The sequence below is a fragment of the Pyrus communis genome, chromosome 15 (assembly GCF_041283825.1).
Source record: "Pyrus communis isolate YQ-2024b chromosome 15, ASM4128382v1, whole genome shotgun sequence".
Taxonomy (NCBI): Eukaryota; Viridiplantae; Streptophyta; class Magnoliopsida; order Rosales; family Rosaceae; genus Pyrus; species Pyrus communis.
The window spans coordinates 23358373-23377060 of NC_142579.1; the positions used below are offsets into that span (position 1 = coordinate 23358373).

Genomic DNA, 18688 nt, shown 5'->3' on the forward strand with positions numbered 1-18688 from the left:
TTAAGGCTTTCATTAAATATCTGGGCCAAACTAAAAGGACTTTAGGTCCAAGAAATTTGGGCTGGCCTGAGTATATGAGACAAGATCAGCAATTTGAAGTTGAATTACATGAATTAAAACTTACACTTGATATGATATTATTAGTTGAAGTTACAATAGCCGTAAATCCGCTTCATACAAGTACTTCGCAGCTAGCTAGTTGGAGTTTGCACATCCCACATAACATGACCTATCATACAAAATGTTGTGGTAGGAAGTGTGAAGATGTGATCGTAAAAGCGTCTCTTTTTGTGAAAAGATAAAAGTTTTTCAAATCTAATCTTCAGTCAATAATGTCACAAGAAAAAGAATGAGTTAACTATTTTATCAATTAAAAAAAAATTGGTTGAAAATTTAGTTTAAGTAAACTTAATAAGTATATTTAAGTCTAAAAACGCGAGACATGTGATATTTAGATAGTGTTTATATATCTTTGTTCTTTTGATATTATTTTTTTCATAATATTTAATACATAAATAGAATTTTTTTTTTATTTTTTAACAATTGATTTTGTTATACAAATGGTAAAGAATTTAAAAACATTAAAACCCCAACTCAAGAAACTCGCCTAAGAGCATTTACAATTGAGATGTCAAAAGATAAATATTAAATGTTAATTTGATGGCTGACATAATAATGTCATATTTTTTTTCTTTTTCCAATCGATTTTTTTTTTTTTTTTTTTTTTTTGGTTATATATGATATTTGTATGACCGATTTAAAAAAAATCAATTAAAATAAATTTTCAAAACCTATAATTAGTACATTAATAGAACTCACATAATAAAATAATTAAAAATTAGTTGACATCACATTTTCTCATATGTCAAATTTGACATATGAAAACTCATATATCAATCCCTATAGAATTGAAATATCGATTAGAGTTTATTTATACTTTAAAATTTGATTACATAACATTCTACTTGGAATTTAACATTTCCTTTTAAAAATGATATAAGAAACCTAAATTATCAGGACCCGCATCTCGTTGTATACACTTTTGAACGTGCGTCCTCAACCTTGGAAATGTATGACAGCGAGCATAAAGCTCCTAAATTTCATTGATCCACCAATCAAATTCGATTTATTGCTTGTCGAGTAAGTCATATCTGATCGTCCGATGCCGATACAAATCTCAAGGAGTCAATCATCTTATCCTCTTGACTCGTCCATATCAAAATCTGACCCACCCGAAGATAGAGAGAGTCAATTACTTCACCGTGTTTGGGTGATAATCCGACGTGTATGACGTCTGTTGATGGTGACACGGGTGCTCTGGTGGTCCCGCGTGTAGAGTAGTTATAGAGGGTCGGGTACGATATCATTTAACCCAATTGGAGTTTGCCACGTATGGTTGATAAAGAAAATTAAGGCAAAGCGAAAGAACAAAAGATATTGATAAATATTTAGCTGCATTATTTTGTCTCCGGTTAAGGTGACGTCGGCTCGGACATGACATAGACAAGGATGTGAGTGACATGTTTCTAAAAACTACAAAACAATTATATCGATGGTAAGAACACCGTTAGGCTAAATGCTTGTTACCATAAAATTACAGCTATAATTATGGTTAATAAAAATATTCATCATTTTTCATTATTTTTTCTCATCCTAGGTTGATACGAACCATGCAGTAGTATAGATTCTGTGGAAAATTTAACGTTGTAAAATTCATTTGACATCTATAAGATCTTACTGTTGATTATCGAACCACTTAATACTACATGTTATAAAAGTAAACTTGCATCTTTTAAGGCAATTTGATTCTTATTGATTACGAATTTACAACGTGGATATGCAAAATCTTGCTCTTACTTTTAATTAGGAGATATCATGTTTGATTTATTATAAATAACTAGCTTGAAATCTAATTACAGCTTGTTCAATGGGTATTGTATTACTTTTGACCATAAAAATTACATTGCGCACGTGGCGCACATGTAAGTAATTATGAGCTAATGTGAATGCGAGCGTACTTACTCACAACCGAGCAAGTAGAATAGATGTGGTGGTGGTTGTGAATGCAAATTTGTTCTTTCTTGTTTTTAGACAAAATTGTACCTACAAAACAAATAACATCTTAGGTCAAGGCCAAGAACCTCATGCACCCACGATGAATGGAGGGGGGCTTTGGCCAAAGAACCTCCAATGCCAAAGTTAGAATTTTGAGGGAAAAATGTTTGGAGAATTTAGAGAATTTTGCAAGAGAGTTGGAATTGAGTTTTGGAGAAAATAAGGTGGTATTTATAAGGGTATGGCCGGCCCCTTTGGGAGGATGGGGATCTGCCACTTGGATGGTTTTTTGAGTGTGATTCATAATTTGTTAGCTAATTAATAAATTAATTGAGTAATAAATCAATTAATTAGCTAATAAATATAATTTGAATTGAATGATTTGGGGGTTACCTTGTGGAGAAGATTTGATGAGGATGGATGAAATATGTTTTGAATGATTACCTATTTTGAGCACTTTTGACCTTGATTGAGTCATGATTGCCCACTGCTTGCACTTAGGAGTTCCGGTATTCCTCATGTCCTTTTGACCCTAGAATCCATGTGTCGCCTCCATATTTTTCTCAATTATTTTTGGCTCCACAATGGTGTCAAATGGGCTCCTGGCTTTTATACTTGAGTGATTACGGCCGAGGAAGGAACGCATCTTGGCCTTGGGTTCTAGAACCTGAAGACAAAGTTACCTAGATCACTACGGAGTTCAGGATCTCCTGCACCAGGTACATTTGCCTCGGCTATATTCGTGAGAATATAGGTGTGCCGAATCAGTATCTAGTTGTAGGGGCACATATACTCAAAAGAGATGAGTGTTTTTATGGTAAACATGGTTCGTTCAAAATGCCGAACTATGAAATGCACCTAAAAGTAACCGATCATTGAACATTCACTTTGTTGGGAGGCTAATGAAGTGACCTCTTTTGGTAAAAAAAAGTTAAAAACTCTTCATTAACCGAGACTTGGATAGATAACAATCCAACCAGAAGAAGTGTTGTTCACTTATTCGAACTAAAGATGCTTCTAAATCACCTAGTTTTACGACTTCAATGTTGTTCACTTATCTAAACTGAAGATATCATCGGTTGCCAACCAAGTGATGTTCACTTGTCCGAACTAAAGATGTGTTGACAGGAGTGTTAGGATAGTGTTTTTGTCAAGGTTATGAGAAGGGTTTCGCGTAAAGCGGTTTTCGCATATATCGTTTGAGTTGTTTATTAATTGAAGGGAGTCTTCAATGTTGCAAAGCCTCTTCTATATATAGGTAAGGCTTCCATGATAATCAATCCTGCTGAGGTAGATTCCTTTGGACTATTTTTGCTCGACATTTGCTTGAATATTCATTTATTCTCTCTTAGCCGAAACTTCATCTTCATTTAGTTTCGGCATCTTTGATTCTCATCAGGGCTCTGAACCTAGTCCTATTATGAGATTCATTCCTCTTTATCTGATCACGTAGGTATTCTGATCCTTGGGATTATTCATATTTATCCATGGCTTATTCTAATCATTGACAAATTCAATTTGTGTAGGACTCGACGAGAACCCCCTATACTTAATTTTTTCCAATCCTACTTCCATAAGGACTCGGTCGAACTGATCCTATTAATGGGCTAAAAGCCCACTAGCCTGAAGAATATTTATTGGGTTGAGGATCGTGGTTCTCGGGTTGACATTTTATCGGCCCAAGTTGTTATTTTAGGCACAAACAATTACAAATTCTGCTATCTCAACATTGTTGTGTAAAAAAGATATCCAACGTGTATTATTACAAAAAAATATAAGTACATTGAGATAAGATGAGATGCGAGAGAAAATATGAGCTGGTTGTGAACCATCTATTGTTTATATATTACAATTTATATATAGGAAAACTAATGAAAATGGCTTGAAAACTTTGAGTTTTAACGATAAGGACAAAATAAAGGGTAAAGTGAATAATATCAGGTTTGACTTTTTAGTGTAAAAATGTGGTTTTTCGTTAAAGTGAATAGTACCGTGGGCTTTTCGTTAAAACTCCCTTTATATATAACTCATATCTTGTGTCATATATGACATAAACTTCATAGTAACATTGTAATTTTTATTCCCTAATGCATATCATTGGTTTGAAAAATCAAAACTGTTAAATCTTGCATATAGAAATAATGAACTTTTGCCACGATTAAAACTTACACAAAACTTGAACCATTGAGCGAGATATACTCTTATAGAAAAACTGTAACATCCATATACATTTACTTTTATAAGTATTTTTACAATATTTTTTTTGTAAAGTTTAAGAGCCATATGCATGCTTTAGTTCTAATTGTACAACTTCTAATATTGATTTCTTATTTGAAAATATGATTAATGATAGTGTAAAATATAGTGGATTTTGCGAGTAGCTGCGTATTTAGGGAGGGAACAGAAGCACTCAAGAAATTCGCAGCATTCTATTTGGATCGAAATCCAATTTAGACTTGTCCATGTACTTGCGATCCTTTACCTCCAAAGGTCATGATAGCCTTGATGGGTGGCGATTACTCAACAGAACACAACACTAGTACACTACTGACCTGCAGTGTTGTGTCTTTCGGGTTGTACTTCCATTTTTGCCTGACATGCATTGACATTTGACAACGAGTTCTTCCTACTTTCTCTCTTTTTTGAAAGGCCTTTGGCAACTTTGTCAAATTGCTAGAATCCAAGGAAAATTAAATTGATAAGTTCCTAGCAATGAAAGAAAAACGGAATTATAATCAATATGTAGTATTTTTTTTGCTATGACATATTTTGTGGTGTAGAACTCAAAGGTGATGAATAAGAACAATGAGGGAAAACTGAAATAATTATAAGTTTCAAGTTTTGGCTTGATTTATAATCTCTTCAAATGAATTGTCTTCGAGTAAAAGAATTTACGGTTCAAAAATTCACGTATACTCTGGTGTAACTTATGCGCTGAAGTGATTAACCATCAAATTTGGATCATTTGGTCCTAGACTGAGACAAACTCGATAATTATTATAATTATATTCCATAAACTGTGTACGGATTACGGAGGGAAAGAGTCAGAATACTCAGAAAACTCTGCAACATGTTTAATTACAGAAACAGTGCTACTACGAGTACTCCATCAGTCAGTGCCCCTCACGTGTGGCAACAGTGAGTGCGACTTCTCTTCACTCCTCTTCCTTAATTAAATTTTAATTTAATTTAGTTTAATTAAGTTTAGTATAATCTGCAGACAGACGTAAACCCGCCCACTCCGCCACACTCCCAGACGCAACAAAGTAATATCATAAAAAACTCCAACCCCCACAAAAGCTTAAATCCAAAACAACACAAAAAACAGAGAGCAAAATTTGCAGCAATGGGGGACACTTACGAATATGATCAGTATTACAAAAATGCCACTTGTTGTTCTTCTTCTTCTCCAGCTGCTCGGTCGCATTCGGCCGCCGACGACATGTCGCTTTTGCTGCAGCAGATTTTGGTGCGCTCGTCTAGTTCTTTGGCCTCCGTTGCGGCCCAGCCCGGGAAGGCCCCGCAGTTTTTGTTTTCGCCCTCGCCGTCCGTTGGTGCTCTTCAGCCTGGTAATCTCGAGCGTCCGTGCCACTCTGGTTTCTTCGGGGGCGAGATAACGGCTGTTGATTCTTCCGCCGCGCTTGTGTCCGCCGGTAATCCCAATGTGTCGTCGTCCTCGTTGGGGGCGAGTGAGAACGAGGCCGACGAGTATGACTGTGAAAGCGAGGTACTTTGCTCTTCTGAGAATTGGAATTTTGGAAAGTTGTGAATTTTTTAATATATATTTTTAGTTAAGGTGTGTTTGGTTGCTGAGAAAATGTAGGGAAATTGCAAGAAAATAAGAGTATTTAAAATTAATGGACTTTCATGCCTTACCTGGTTAGTTGAAGCTTTTGATCCCTTAGAGTTGATACTATTTTCTTTGTGGTCCGTTTGGATGGTAAGAAAATGAAGGAAAGGAAAAGAACGGTGTTTTGACTGAAACAGTAAGCTGTAATTAAGAAGATAAAAAAATAAAATTTTGGAGTTTTTTTAATTTCCCATTTTTTTCCTTTGTTAGTGTGAGTTAATGTGAATCTTTTAAGTTGAATAAGATGTTGAGGAATTGTAAATTTAGGAGGGTCTTGAAGCGTCTGTGGAAGCGAAGTCAGGTGGGGGACGGAGTTCTTCAAAGAGAAGCAGAGCTGCAGAAGTTCATAATTTGTCTGAAAAGGTGGGTTTATAATCTGAGAGCCTCTTACTTGAGTTAATATGCAAATTTCTGGTATCTGTTTTGTTTTTTCCGTGACAAAATCGCGTTCGTTGGTGATTTTTGATGCTATTCCGTTTGTTTTGGCAGAGGAGGAGGAATAGGATCAACGAGAAAATGAAGGCATTGCAAAATCTCATCCCAAATTCTAACAAGGTAAGCTAGACACACCAAGATGCTTGATTTTTGTTCTCTTGTGTGTGAGTCGTTTTGATTATTGAGTTGACAGTTCATCTTGTTAATGTGGGCAGACGGACAAAGCTTCTATGCTTGATGAAGCCATTGAGTACCTCAAGCAGCTTCAGCTTCAAGTTCAGGTATTACCTTTCGCTTTTGCTCTTAGTTTCCGGTGAAGCTTCAAGTGCTGTTCATAGTTCATTGTCTCGTGTTAATTCTAGTATCCCTTATGTTGAGTCCACACATTGCATTCCCCATTCAATGAAATGCCAAGGAAAACTCAAATATGATTTGTATGATCCAACCATGTGCATGCACCTAGGGGCCCTAATTTTGTCAGCCTTGAACCCGATGAGGAGCCCTAATTTTGAATGAAATAGGTCAGCTTTTAGCTTTGCAACAGTGACTGTGGTTTGTGCACTGTTTGAAGAATCTTATGGTTCTGGTTGAAACTTGCCTATGAAATGCCAACTGCACTGATGATCGGAGACATAAAAATCGAGAATTTGGTTTTGATTGATTTACTTTGTGATTTGTACTTCAGATGTTATCAATGAGAAATGGTATGAGTCTACATTCTTTGTGCCTACCTGGAACGCTGCAACCCATACAGCTCTCGCAAATGAGAATGGAGCTTGGTGAGGAAATTAGGCCTCTGCATTTGGACATGACAAATTTGTTCAATTTATCCAACCAATGCACCACTGCAAACGAGTCATATGTACCAGACGTGTCAAATGTAGTTAATTCAGAAACGTCGTTTGGGTTGGAACCGTCAATTCAGGCTCACTTGGGACCCTTTCAACTGCCAGCCTCATCTCAGGTAAATTATCGCTGTGTGAATAATGCATACCGAACTAAGCAAACGATATTAACCTTTTTACATTATTTTCCATATGAAGGAAATCTGCAGGGAGCACCTTTTGCAGCACCAACAAATTAATGTAAATTGTTTAGAGATGAATCTTTCAGGTGGGTCGATGATCCTACAGTTGCCCTTTCAAATAACTCGAACAGTATGCACACAGGATCCTAGTGTTGGTCTAACATGTATTTTGTTTGTTGGAAAATTTTGAATTGGGAGGCACAGCCACTGATTCACTTCCCTTTAACGCACGAGTATCAGATTCGAAGAGTACTTTTGATACACGCATCATAGGAAGGGACTGGCAGGAAGGCGGTCTCCTGAATGCTATAGAACAAAACTTTCACATTGATAGGTAAGTACATTTGATCAATACGATGTTTTATCCATTCTTCACATGGTTATGTGCACCGTACGTTCACTATGTAATTCGCATTTAGAATTTGCACAGGAAGAAGGGTCTCAAACGATGCCATCAAAACTGAAAGAAGGCATGGATGATGCATGTTAAGCTCGGCTACTCTTTACACATTTTGGATTTGGTGTAGCCACAACTTGTAACAGCTTATGTAATTCTCCAAAATTTCTTAGAGCCTCGGTTGCACGCTCGAATTATGCGTATGCCTCATAGCAGACCTGCAATTCGTAAGAGTTTTCTCTTCAATGCTTTGGCAAGGCTTTTGATACGTAATTGGTAGAAATAGTAGGGTGGGGGATGAGGCACATGTAAACTCTATCTATCCCTTCTTTCTGTGGTTCCTTTTATTTGGAAATTATGCTCCTCGTCACATTATAAATCATCTGTCATGTCTGAAATAAGGGGCCGCTGTTCGTTATATATGAACTATATGAAAATCGTGTTCATAACATCCAGCTATGTAGTGTTTTGTTTCATTGCTTTGGTATTACTTTATAATATTTAATTTCTGCAGAGATCTCAGGATCTTCCAGCTTTGGAGTAGAGGTGTTACAAATTACCGAACTTTTTTTTATCGATTGTTAAAAAATTTGCTAAATGTTAGAGTAAAATGTCGAAATATAGAGAATAATTCAAATGATGACTTTGAGGTACGACTTGAATAATTTTCTTAAAGTGTTATTTGCCCCCACTCGAATGAATTTGCTAGAGCGTTTTTGACAAGTTACCTCCAAGATACAACAAAATATGAAATATTCGATTAGCAAAACCGAATTGTATTTCCTTAGAAATAACTAGAAAGAAATTGTGTGAATGTGATGAAGAGAAAAGAGAGCAAGGAATGTAGAAACAAATTTTTGAAAATTGTGTGTGAAACATTATGCCCCAATAGGTATTTATAGGCATTAAAGCACCTGTTCATCGAATCCTTTCATTTTAGTTGAAGATATACAACCCTTCTTAATACTATTGACTCAAAAAACATGTTTTCTATTTAGAATTTTCAGAAAATAAATATTAATTATTTATATCTTTTAATTCTACTCATACAATTTGAATAAACATCATGTCTTTTAACCAAAAATTATAGTACAACCAAAAGATACAAAGTTGAATTAAATCCAACCTTTTGGTACCATCATTTTCGCGCACACACATGCTACACATTGCAGCACCGATCTATTATATTATATTATATATATATATATATATATATATATATATATATATTATATTCATATATATACATATATAACATATATATGTATATTATAGTATGTCATATGCTGCAATGCTTCACTCGAAAAGAAGCAACGGTTGGGCAAATACACAACTTTTCAGACAACAAATATATGAATATATTCTTGAAATATTCAACACTAAAACCTGTGGATCACTGAGAAATTTCAGGTTTTAGCTTGAAATGAACTACGCTTTCCATATTTCTTATATTTTTCTTTCTTGGTCTGTTTACCAACAAATGGGATGGAATAAACGTTGAACAAGAAAACTGGAATTTCCAACAGTTGACTTGGATTTCTCCACAGGTGACTGAAAAACTTTCATACAAGTCAAGGGTCAAGAAAGTTTTAAGAACTAAGTTTCGGATACAATACGTTAACAAGACTCGAAATCAACACGAATATAATATTATATTAACAAATTGATTGCTTTTATTCATTTTTTATGAATAATGTGTAAGTTATTGCATTATATTGCTCTTATTTTTGTACTAACTTGCATGTTATCCACAAATGAGTTCACATGAACACGACACATATAAATAAATATTACTATAGGTTGCCACCCAATTTGTATGTTGTGTTTTGTCTTCAACTTCGAAGGAAAGTTCAATGCTGAATAGCCTGAACGTAGTCAAGGGTATTACTTTTACCAATTTCATCTTCATTTTGTTTCTCCTTTTTCTGGTCTAAAGATTCAACTCAGCTGGACTATGGGAATTATTCTCAAGAGGTGGAAAAAGAAAAGGAAGAAATAAAACTATTTAAGGGCATTAAGTAGATTCTTATCTTGACTTGTTAATCTGGAGCGGATTCATTGAAACCAACCAATCTATTTATTATGTTACTAGCTAGGAGAAACAAAAAATAAATACATCTATATATTTTTTTATTTATTTATTATTATTACAAGCAATATTTTATACTAATTTATACTAAACAGAGAGGAGGTTGTTTGAACCCGTAGTGGATTGAAGAAGAAGACTATACGCACTACAACAATCCACCACTTGCGTATTTATGTCTTCTATTGTTTGGGATAAAAATAATGATATTTATCTCTGTCAGCGTTCCTAAGAAATAGAAGGGAAGGATGGCAGGAGTATATAGATAATAGTACTTTGTCACTAGTATTATTTAGAGAAAGGCTTGGCTATTCAAAATTGAGGAGTTCCTCCTCAAATCACTTAGTGGCTGATTTACACTTCAGATTTATAATAGGAACCATTCATATTATAAATCACTATGTAAAGATTATATTTACAAAAAGAATCAGTTAAAACCAAGGTTGGTTAGTCAATCAATTGTAGCAAATAAATAGACGGTTTATAATTATTTTACCGAATCCGTCCATCTCATTATACAATTGGAATACCAACGATCTCACGTTTAATTAATTTTCTTCAAAATATGATCTTTCCCGAGCAATTATCATATAAACGGTTCTAGTCATAAGCGTAAAATTTTGAGGAATCGGCTACAAAATGCATTCAAGAGGAACTTATTCCCAATCATTAAAGAACCAAGTTAATTCCTTATTTAATTAATACCAACTCAATTAAATCGTAACATACGGAACTAGAACAATTGTACCAATTTTAAAATGAGATAGTATGTGAATCATTAGGCGATTACACAATGTCTGCAGTAGATTTTCCCTACACTACTTGATACTCAATAAATTATATATAACAAATTTACAGGGAGATCAAAGCATTTTACTTTCGTAAAAATGGAGAATGTGGCTAATCTTACACAAGTTTCTCTTGGAAATGCTTTTTGAGAAATCATTTATATTTATAAGTGCCTTTTCTAGTAACATAACAAAAATTGAAGTCGTTTAAAAATAAAAATAAAATATTTGAACCACTCTGCAAGGCTTGACTTTCGGTCAAATACACGTTTTCAATTTCAATCCAAAATGTTTCGGAATTACATATCACTTCCAATTTAGGAATTGTAATTTTGGAATTTCATAAACTCATTCCAGATTTAATATTTTTGGAATCTGATTATTTGAGAATTTCAAAACTATGAGGCCTCGTTTGGTGGGCCAAATGATACAGGTTGTGATCAATTAAAATGGACTTGAGTTTAATCCGTTGTTTGTTGTGTCAAATGTAAAATAGAATGAACATGATAGGTTATGAGTCTACAATAGAGTGAGTTATCTAACGTATCCTTATACATGTTACAAGTTTTGTCTTATAAGTCATTGCCAATTTAATTATATCCCGAAGACCCAATCTCATATAGCACACCAAACGAACCCTGAGAATTATATGACTTCATCTATACAAATATAAAAAAAGGAAGTTTTATCGAAAAGCTCTTCACAAAACAACATTTTAACCAAAAACATTTAATGAATTTTTATTAATTATGAGGACGAAAAACAACAAAAAAGGCCCATAAAACAAAACAAAACATTTAATGGATTTTTTGTCCAAGAGGTTGAGCGATGGAGCGAAGTCGGTCATGAATTTTTATTTTTATTTTTTTGTCAAACGATAAGTTTTGTTAGATTAGATATTAATTTAATCAGAATTTGAATTTACGTAATCATAAAGAGCTCAACTCATTTTTATCATTGTGATAAAAGATTACTTACGTTCGTAAATTATTCATTACAGGGTTTGCTTTCGGTCGATAATTTCTGGGGTTTGATGGCGTGGTCTTCTTGAAAGCGCAGGCAGTCGGAACGGAGCCCCTTGAATGTCAGAGGTGGCGTGGACAGAGACCAAGATGATCAAATGAACACTATACAGCAAAAAGGACAAACTTGAATACCCTAAATTCCGTCTCCCTGAAGACTCTCAGCATCTGTCATCTTTTCAAGTGCATGTGCTTATTCCCCATCAAACCCATGATAGTGGGTTCTGATGATCACAAAACCTAAAATTAGGCTAAAAGACAGAGAAATAATCAGAAAATAAGGGTAAAAGTGGAAGTATAATGTTAAACAAAGGGATTCTCTCACATAACTATTACATAAAAGAATGTGGTTAACAACAATTGTAAGTAAGTGAGAGTTTTTACCTTCGATTAACGTCAAAATCGATATTGAACTAAATTGTAAATGATTCTTTACCATAATAATGGAAAGATGTTGAGTTATTGTATGAAAGCGTGAGTTCAAGTCCCGTCAATGATTAATCTAACATCTATCTAACAAAATCTATCATTTGACAAAAAAAAAAAAAAAAAAAAATTGAACTAAATTATTATGCTCGTTGTGAAGCTTAGCTGAGTCTCCAATCTTAATGTAGAAAATACTGTTGTTAAAAAAAAAAAAATAAATAAAAATTGTGGTTAATAAAATGCACCATGGACAAGTGTATATGGTTGGTCTATGAAGCTGTTTGACAAAACCAGCGACACGTCAGCTGCACACGCCTTGTCTCTCCGTCTCTCCTCTGTCTCCTGCGTTTCGATGAATTGTACGAGAAAACGCCTTCTTCCTCGTTTATAGCGGTCTCTCCCTCCTCTCTCTAGCTTCTCTCTGTAGACATATATATACATACATATATATCTTACCAGAAGCAGAAGCAAGAACCAACCAATATACGAATGGCGGCGAATTCGAACGGCCCGATTGATTCGGTTCGGGTCATCGCGCCCCCCACCAATCCAATGGTCACCCCCCTGCTCACGGATCTCTACCAGTTCACCATGGCCTACGCTTACTGGAAAGCCGGCAAGCACAACGAACAAGCTGTGTCAGTCTTCTCTCTCTCTCTCTGCTTTCCCACTCCGTTTGTTTCCCGGGAAAATTCTATACTTTCCCGGCAACCAAACAGAGTTTTACATTTATTTCCGTTACAGGTTTGATTTGTATTTCCGGAAGAACCCCTTCGGCGGCGAATACACAATCTTTGCCGGTTTGGAAGAATGCATCAGATTCATTGCCAATTTCAAATTGACTGAGGATGATATCGGCTTCGTCCGCGAATCATTGTCTTCTTCGTGCGAGGTAAATTATTTCTGAAACTTTCACTGCAAATTGTACTGCATTCTGTAGTTTGAAATTGTGATTTTGCATGTGTATCAAAAGCTCGAATAATCGAATTGCAATGGTGAACTGTAGGATGGATTCTATGACTATCTTAGAGGAGTTGATTGTTCAGGAGTTAAAGTGTATGCCATTCCTGAGGGTACAGTTGTTTTTCCAAAGGTTCCCCTGATTCGAGTTGAAGGGCCAATTGCGGTGAGAACCTTTAATCTAGTTTTGTTTTCGGCCTTCTTTAAACTGTTGTGGTTAATTTTTGTTGTCGTCAGTCATTCTAGTTGTTTTGTTGTGTGTTTTGTTTTACGTTTGTTTTATTGTTGCAGGTGGTTCAATTGCTCGAAACTCCGTTTTTGAATCTTGTTAATTATGCATCTTTAGTTGCTACGAATGCTGCTAGGCATCGTTTTGTTGCTGGAGAATCAAAGAACCTACTTGAGTTTGGGCTTCGACGGGCTCAGGTATCTGGAACATGCTTGGGCTGTGACAAGTTCAGGTTTTTCACATTTTGGATTTGTTGTTCCGAAGTTCTGTGGTCGGATTATCTTAGTAAAAAAATGTCTTTGTTTTGATATTTAGGGACCTGATGGGGGAATAGGGGCATCAAGGTACTGTTACCTGGGAGGATTTCATGCAACAAGGTAGTGCCTATTGAAAACTCAGCTGCGGCATATTAGTATTGTGATTTTTGTTTTTTAACATTTCTTTTGGATTATGTTTTGTGTTTTCTAAAGCATTTTACTTCGCTATATATGTCATATAATCATATTCACACATTTCTGATATTGGACAACTGGAAGAATCTCATTTCATTTGACTTAAAATCAGCGGCCTTTTGTCGTTCTGAGTAATGATATCGAATAACTTCCTTTTATCTCTATGTTATATTTGACAGTAATGTTGCAGCTGGGAAGTTATTCGGGATACCACTTCGTGGAACCCATTCTCATGCTTTTGTCAGCTCATTTATGGTACGCAACTCTTTCATCCTTTTTGGGAATTTGGAAAGTACAACGTCAAATGCATAAAGACTTGGGATCTATTCTGCATAACCCCTAATAGGTTGTAGAAAATATTTTAGTTCATATCTACAATTACATCATCAGAGTTAAACTAGAAACTAGTAAGTCTATTGCCTATTAAAATACCACTATATTTATATTATTGGGTAGGTTTTTCAATGTTTGAGGCCCATTTCTTGTATTTAGCGTGACATTAGTTGAGCGCTAAAGCTATACTGTTTATTCATTAAATATGAGATAAAATTTCACGGCCGTAATGTTATTGATTTTCATCTGATAAGGGAAATTACAAACATGATATCTCATGAATCCTTTGTAAATTACAAACGTGATAAAGGAAATTACTAGATTGAGTTTAGTGTCTATTCTTGTTCCATGACATTGAAACACTAAATGCTATGAGCATTATATTGTCCTTATCATGATTTGCATGCCTTTGCATGTGAAGCTACTGTTTCTAATTTATTTAATCATTTACAGAGTCCTGATGAGATTATTGATAAATCACTTCATAGCAGTGATGGCCAGAGTACTTGTGAGGATTTTGTTAGCCTGGTTCAGACTTGGTTAAGCAAGATTCAGGTGTTTGATTTTGTTCTTCACATAAAATTCATATGCTTTTTTTAATTTCGATGCTTCTCAATTGTGTGTTCTTTCCATTCTACTTAAGTTATAAAAATTTGTGCATGATGGCGTATATGTTCATAGCCATTGAACTTTGGTTGAACTACTAAACCCTTTCAGTTTCATCAAATATGTGTCTGTGGGTGTAAGCAATCTGTCTTACTTTCACAAAGTTTTGCATATTCATATCCCCTTCTGCCTTCGTCAGCTGTTTTACACATTTAATCTCGAATTTTTGTTTTGATATCATAATAGGATCTCAGATCAGTTCACTCAGACCTTGACAACGCTTACCTGTGTTCTTTGCAGTGGTCAAAATCATTAAATGGAACTTTTGGCGAGACCAATCAAAGTGAGCTAGCAGCATTCACATCATATGCATTGGCATTCCCTAATAACTTTCTAGCTCTTGTAGACACATATGATGTAAGTAAACATTATGCAGCTTACTTCATAATGTTTAATGATGTGGTTTCGGCCCACTTATACTTTATTGTCTCTTTAAATAAAGTGAATCTTTAGCAACATGCCTTTCATTTATTTACCAGGTTATGAGGAGTGGAATCCCTAACTATTGTGCCGTTGCTTTAGCACTCAATGACTTAGGGTATGTTCGAAAGGTTTTCGTGCAGCATTTTTAATCATTTTTATCCACTTGATGATTTTAGTATTGTGCAATCTGGAATGGATTTACAAAACTAGGTATCCTCTATTGGTTTCAAATGGAAAAACTATGGCAACACCAATAAGGTTGATAATGATGACTATGGTTTATAATGTAGGCTCAAAAGCAGTCCGTATGGTAATGCATTTCTTTTTAAGGGGTTGAAGCCAATATTAGTGCTCAAACTTTAAGGTTGTAGGCATTTGACCTCTTAATCATGAAGCCTACTTTTGGGGGGGTGTTTTGGTTGCTTTATTGAATAAAGGTTCCCTTTTAGAAGTGAGCGAAAGACATAGGCCGGTTTACACCACTGTTGCAGGCTTATGTTGATGCTGTTTCATAAAAAAGGTTGCTGTTTTGCAGGTTACTTTTTAAATAAAATATTGCACACTGAAAATTTTCTCCACAAAGTTGCCTCTACTCCAGGAACTATTACATTAACCTTGTCTTTGCAATTTTTTTTTACCAGTGCGGCATCCATATTAATTTGTGCAATGTGCAGGCAGCTTCACGACCCTTGACTTAATTAGTTTGGTATCTTTAGGCAATCAACGAAGTACATTTGTAGCTCTCTTGATGAGTTCGATGATGCTATGTCCAGGTACAAAGCAGCCGGAATTAGGTTGGATTCAGGTGACCTAGCATATTTATCATGCGAGGCTCGGAAGATTTTCTGCACCATTGAGAAAGAATTTGGAGTACCTTGGTTTGGAAAGACCAATATTACAGCTAGTAATGATCTGAACGAGGAAACTTTGGATGCTTTAAACAAACAGGTAATGATTCTGAAGTTATGGGGATTATGCTGTGGCTTAAGAACTGTACAGAGGCATTTGAGTGCTGGTTTTATATAGTGTTGATATGTCTACCTTTAAGTTGTTTATCTTTTAATACGGCGATTTAGAACCATAGGACTAAATACATTTTGTTGGAACCTAATTTCTTAATTAGATTAATCTGTTTCTTTTGTAGGGTCATGAGGTTGACTCATTTGGAATTGGAACCTATGTAGTTACTTGCTATGCTCAAGCTGCTTTAGGGTGCGTTTTCAAGCTTGTTGAGATAAATAATCAGCCTCGAATAAAACTTTCTGAAGATGTTACGAAGGTTTGATCATACTTCTAACAAATTTCCTGTACCACTCTCGTTTAGATTCTAATTTTTTTTCAATCCTCATTTTAGGTCTCCATTCCTTGTAAAAAGCGGAGTTACAGACTGTATGGGAAAGAAGGTTATCCCCTGGTAGATATAATGACAGGGGAAAATGAACCACCTCCAAAGGTACCTTGTCAACTTGGTCTATGCATCCATTACACCACATATGTTCTCAAATTTTTTAGTAAATGTTATCCTTATCATTCATATATCAGAGTGCAAACGGAAACATTTTTCAGAATTTGGGTTAGCTATTCCAAAGAGCTTGCAAGCTAGGAGCAAGGTTCTAAAAAGCGCGAGGCGCTAGTCGGCAGTGCATAGGGTCCTAGCATCTAGACGTCTAGGCAGGAGCCTAGGCTTTTTTAAAATTTTAATTAAATTTATTAATAACATAAATAAATTTCTACTTATAATTACAAAAATGCATAATTGTATTGGGATACATAAATTCATAATATTCCAAATAGAATGACATATAAATTATAATGCACTAGGATACATTAAAAACATTGGGAACAAGCATATAATTAGTGTTCATCCAAGTATCCAACAAGTCTCATACAATTTATTGAAAAATAAAATTCAATATGGAAGTTAACTATTTTCACAACCTAGGCAGTCTACGCGGGTGCCTAGGCGGGTCTAGGCGGGTCCAGGCTGGCTGCCTAGGCGCTCTTTCTTATTTTTTAAACGCCTAAGGATTAGTCGTGGTGGTGGCCAACCGCCTAGCGCCTAGGCGAGGCTTTTTGAACACTGGCTAGGAGTAGATTTTTATTATCATGTCAATCTATGAATTTTAGTTACATCAGAGACTCGGAAAGCAAAGTGATGTACTGAAAATGTGGTGTCTCTTTTATTGTTGGAATAATAATGGAGTGCATGAAACTCATAATGCTACATGATAAGTTGTCAAGATGGGCAGGATTTATTAATTTATTTTCCCAAGAGGTAGACAAACAAAGCAAAAAACCAAATGATGAAGCTTAACTCTGCACTTATGTGAGTTCCACACCCACAAATGGGAGCGTCGGTGGCTCAAAGTCCCTAATCCGAAGAGAAACACACACACACAGATATAAATGAAAGAGAGTAATATTTCAGAACATCTAATGAGACGTATTTAATTCTTCGTATCCATAAGGCTTATAATTTGAGTGTATATCTTTTGCTTGCTTCTTTGGATTCTATAAACGTAAAGAGTTCACTCCATGTGATGATCACTAGAATGATGAATCAGAAATTTCTCATAATTATATTTCAACATGCAGGTGGGAGAAAGAATTCTATGTCGTCACCCTTTTAATGAATCAAAGAGAGCATATGTGGTGCCACAGCGCGTTGAAGAACTTATGAAATGTTTCTGGCCTGGCAGCCCAGGTAGACTTTAAGGATATTTGATAACATTTGGAAATAGAACATCATCCGAACATATAGTTTTGAGCACACTAACGTCCCTTTTTTATTTTCGTAATATTGGTGTATGTAATGTCTAACCCCGGATTTCTGTTCATTGAAGGTGGAGCAAGAGAAGATCTGCCACCATTAAAGGACATTAGGGAGCGCTGCATTACACAACTCAAGAAAATGCGTCCCGACCACATGAGGAGACTAAACCCAACGCCGTACAAGGTATGAATGAACCGAATCAACTGATACTGATGCATCTTTTTTGAAATTGTTCTCATTTTTCAGTGACTCCACTTTTAACTTAACTATTTTTACGCTGAGCAGGTTAGTGTGAGTGCGGAATTGTACGACTTCATTCATTTCTTGTGGCTCAACGAAGCACCTGTTGGGGAGTTGCAGTGAGTTTGTGATAGCAAAAGGTGTACACATGAAGCGGTATACGTTTTTCAGCGCAAGTGACGATTGAAGTAGTTCCCTTAAGTAGTCAAAAGCATATACAACATTGTCGGAATACATAATTTAGCTCATTTGCGGAACGGTAATTTACTATTTTACTTGTTAATAGAATAATTGTTGCTTCCTTACCCGCATGTTGTTTTTCGACAATGCGATGCATCATTCATTTTTAATAAGATTTTGGAATAAGAATTTTTGAAGAGGAAAATTGCTGTTCGCACTGAGCCACATGATTGGAACGGACGTGAACTGTTTTTTCCCATCTCCATCACTTGTGGCAGCAAAGCTGCAAAAATTCTATGGTGCCATTGAGTAGAAGATACTCCGGACTCTGGGCGACTCTAAAATA

The 18688-nt window shown here is 35.4% G+C and overlaps 2 protein-coding genes across 7 annotated transcripts; both read left to right on the top strand.

Annotated features, from left to right (window-relative positions):
* Positions 1–5236: 5236 nt before the first annotated feature.
* Positions 5237–8240, top strand: LOC137712852 (transcription factor SPATULA). 6 transcript variants are annotated; one of them, XM_068452028.2, is made up of 8 exons: positions 5237–5782; positions 6173–6268; positions 6395–6460; positions 6556–6621; positions 7026–7304; positions 7384–7453; positions 7572–7701; positions 7787–8240. In XM_068452028.2, exons 1-8 carry the CDS (start codon positions 5402–5404, stop codon positions 7845–7847), a joined length of 1149 nt encoding a protein of 382 aa, XP_068308129.2. In that variant the 5' UTR covers positions 5237–5401; the 3' UTR covers positions 7848–8240. The 6 variants fall into 6 exon arrangements, 4 of the variants coding, with proteins under 4 accessions (XP_068308129.2, XP_068308153.2, XP_068308138.2 ...); XM_068452052.2 differs by having other exon boundaries at positions 5278–5782; positions 7608–7701; positions 7798–8240; XM_068452037.2 differs by having other exon boundaries at positions 5280–5782; positions 7798–8240.
* A 4073-nt stretch (positions 8241–12313) lies between these two features.
* Positions 12314–18547, top strand: LOC137742013 (nicotinate phosphoribosyltransferase 2). Its single transcript, XM_068481747.2, has 15 exons — positions 12314–12724; positions 12831–12978; positions 13093–13212; positions 13338–13472; positions 13591–13652; positions 13907–13982; positions 14514–14615; positions 14967–15083; positions 15206–15264; positions 15923–16097; positions 16294–16428; positions 16504–16602; positions 17745–17853; positions 17993–18105; positions 18208–18547. The coding sequence occupies exons 1-15, from the start codon at positions 12576–12578 to the stop codon at positions 18283–18285; spliced, it is 1677 nt and encodes a 558-aa protein (XP_068337848.2). The 5' UTR covers positions 12314–12575; the 3' UTR covers positions 18286–18547.
* Positions 18548–18688: the final 141 nt, after the last annotated feature.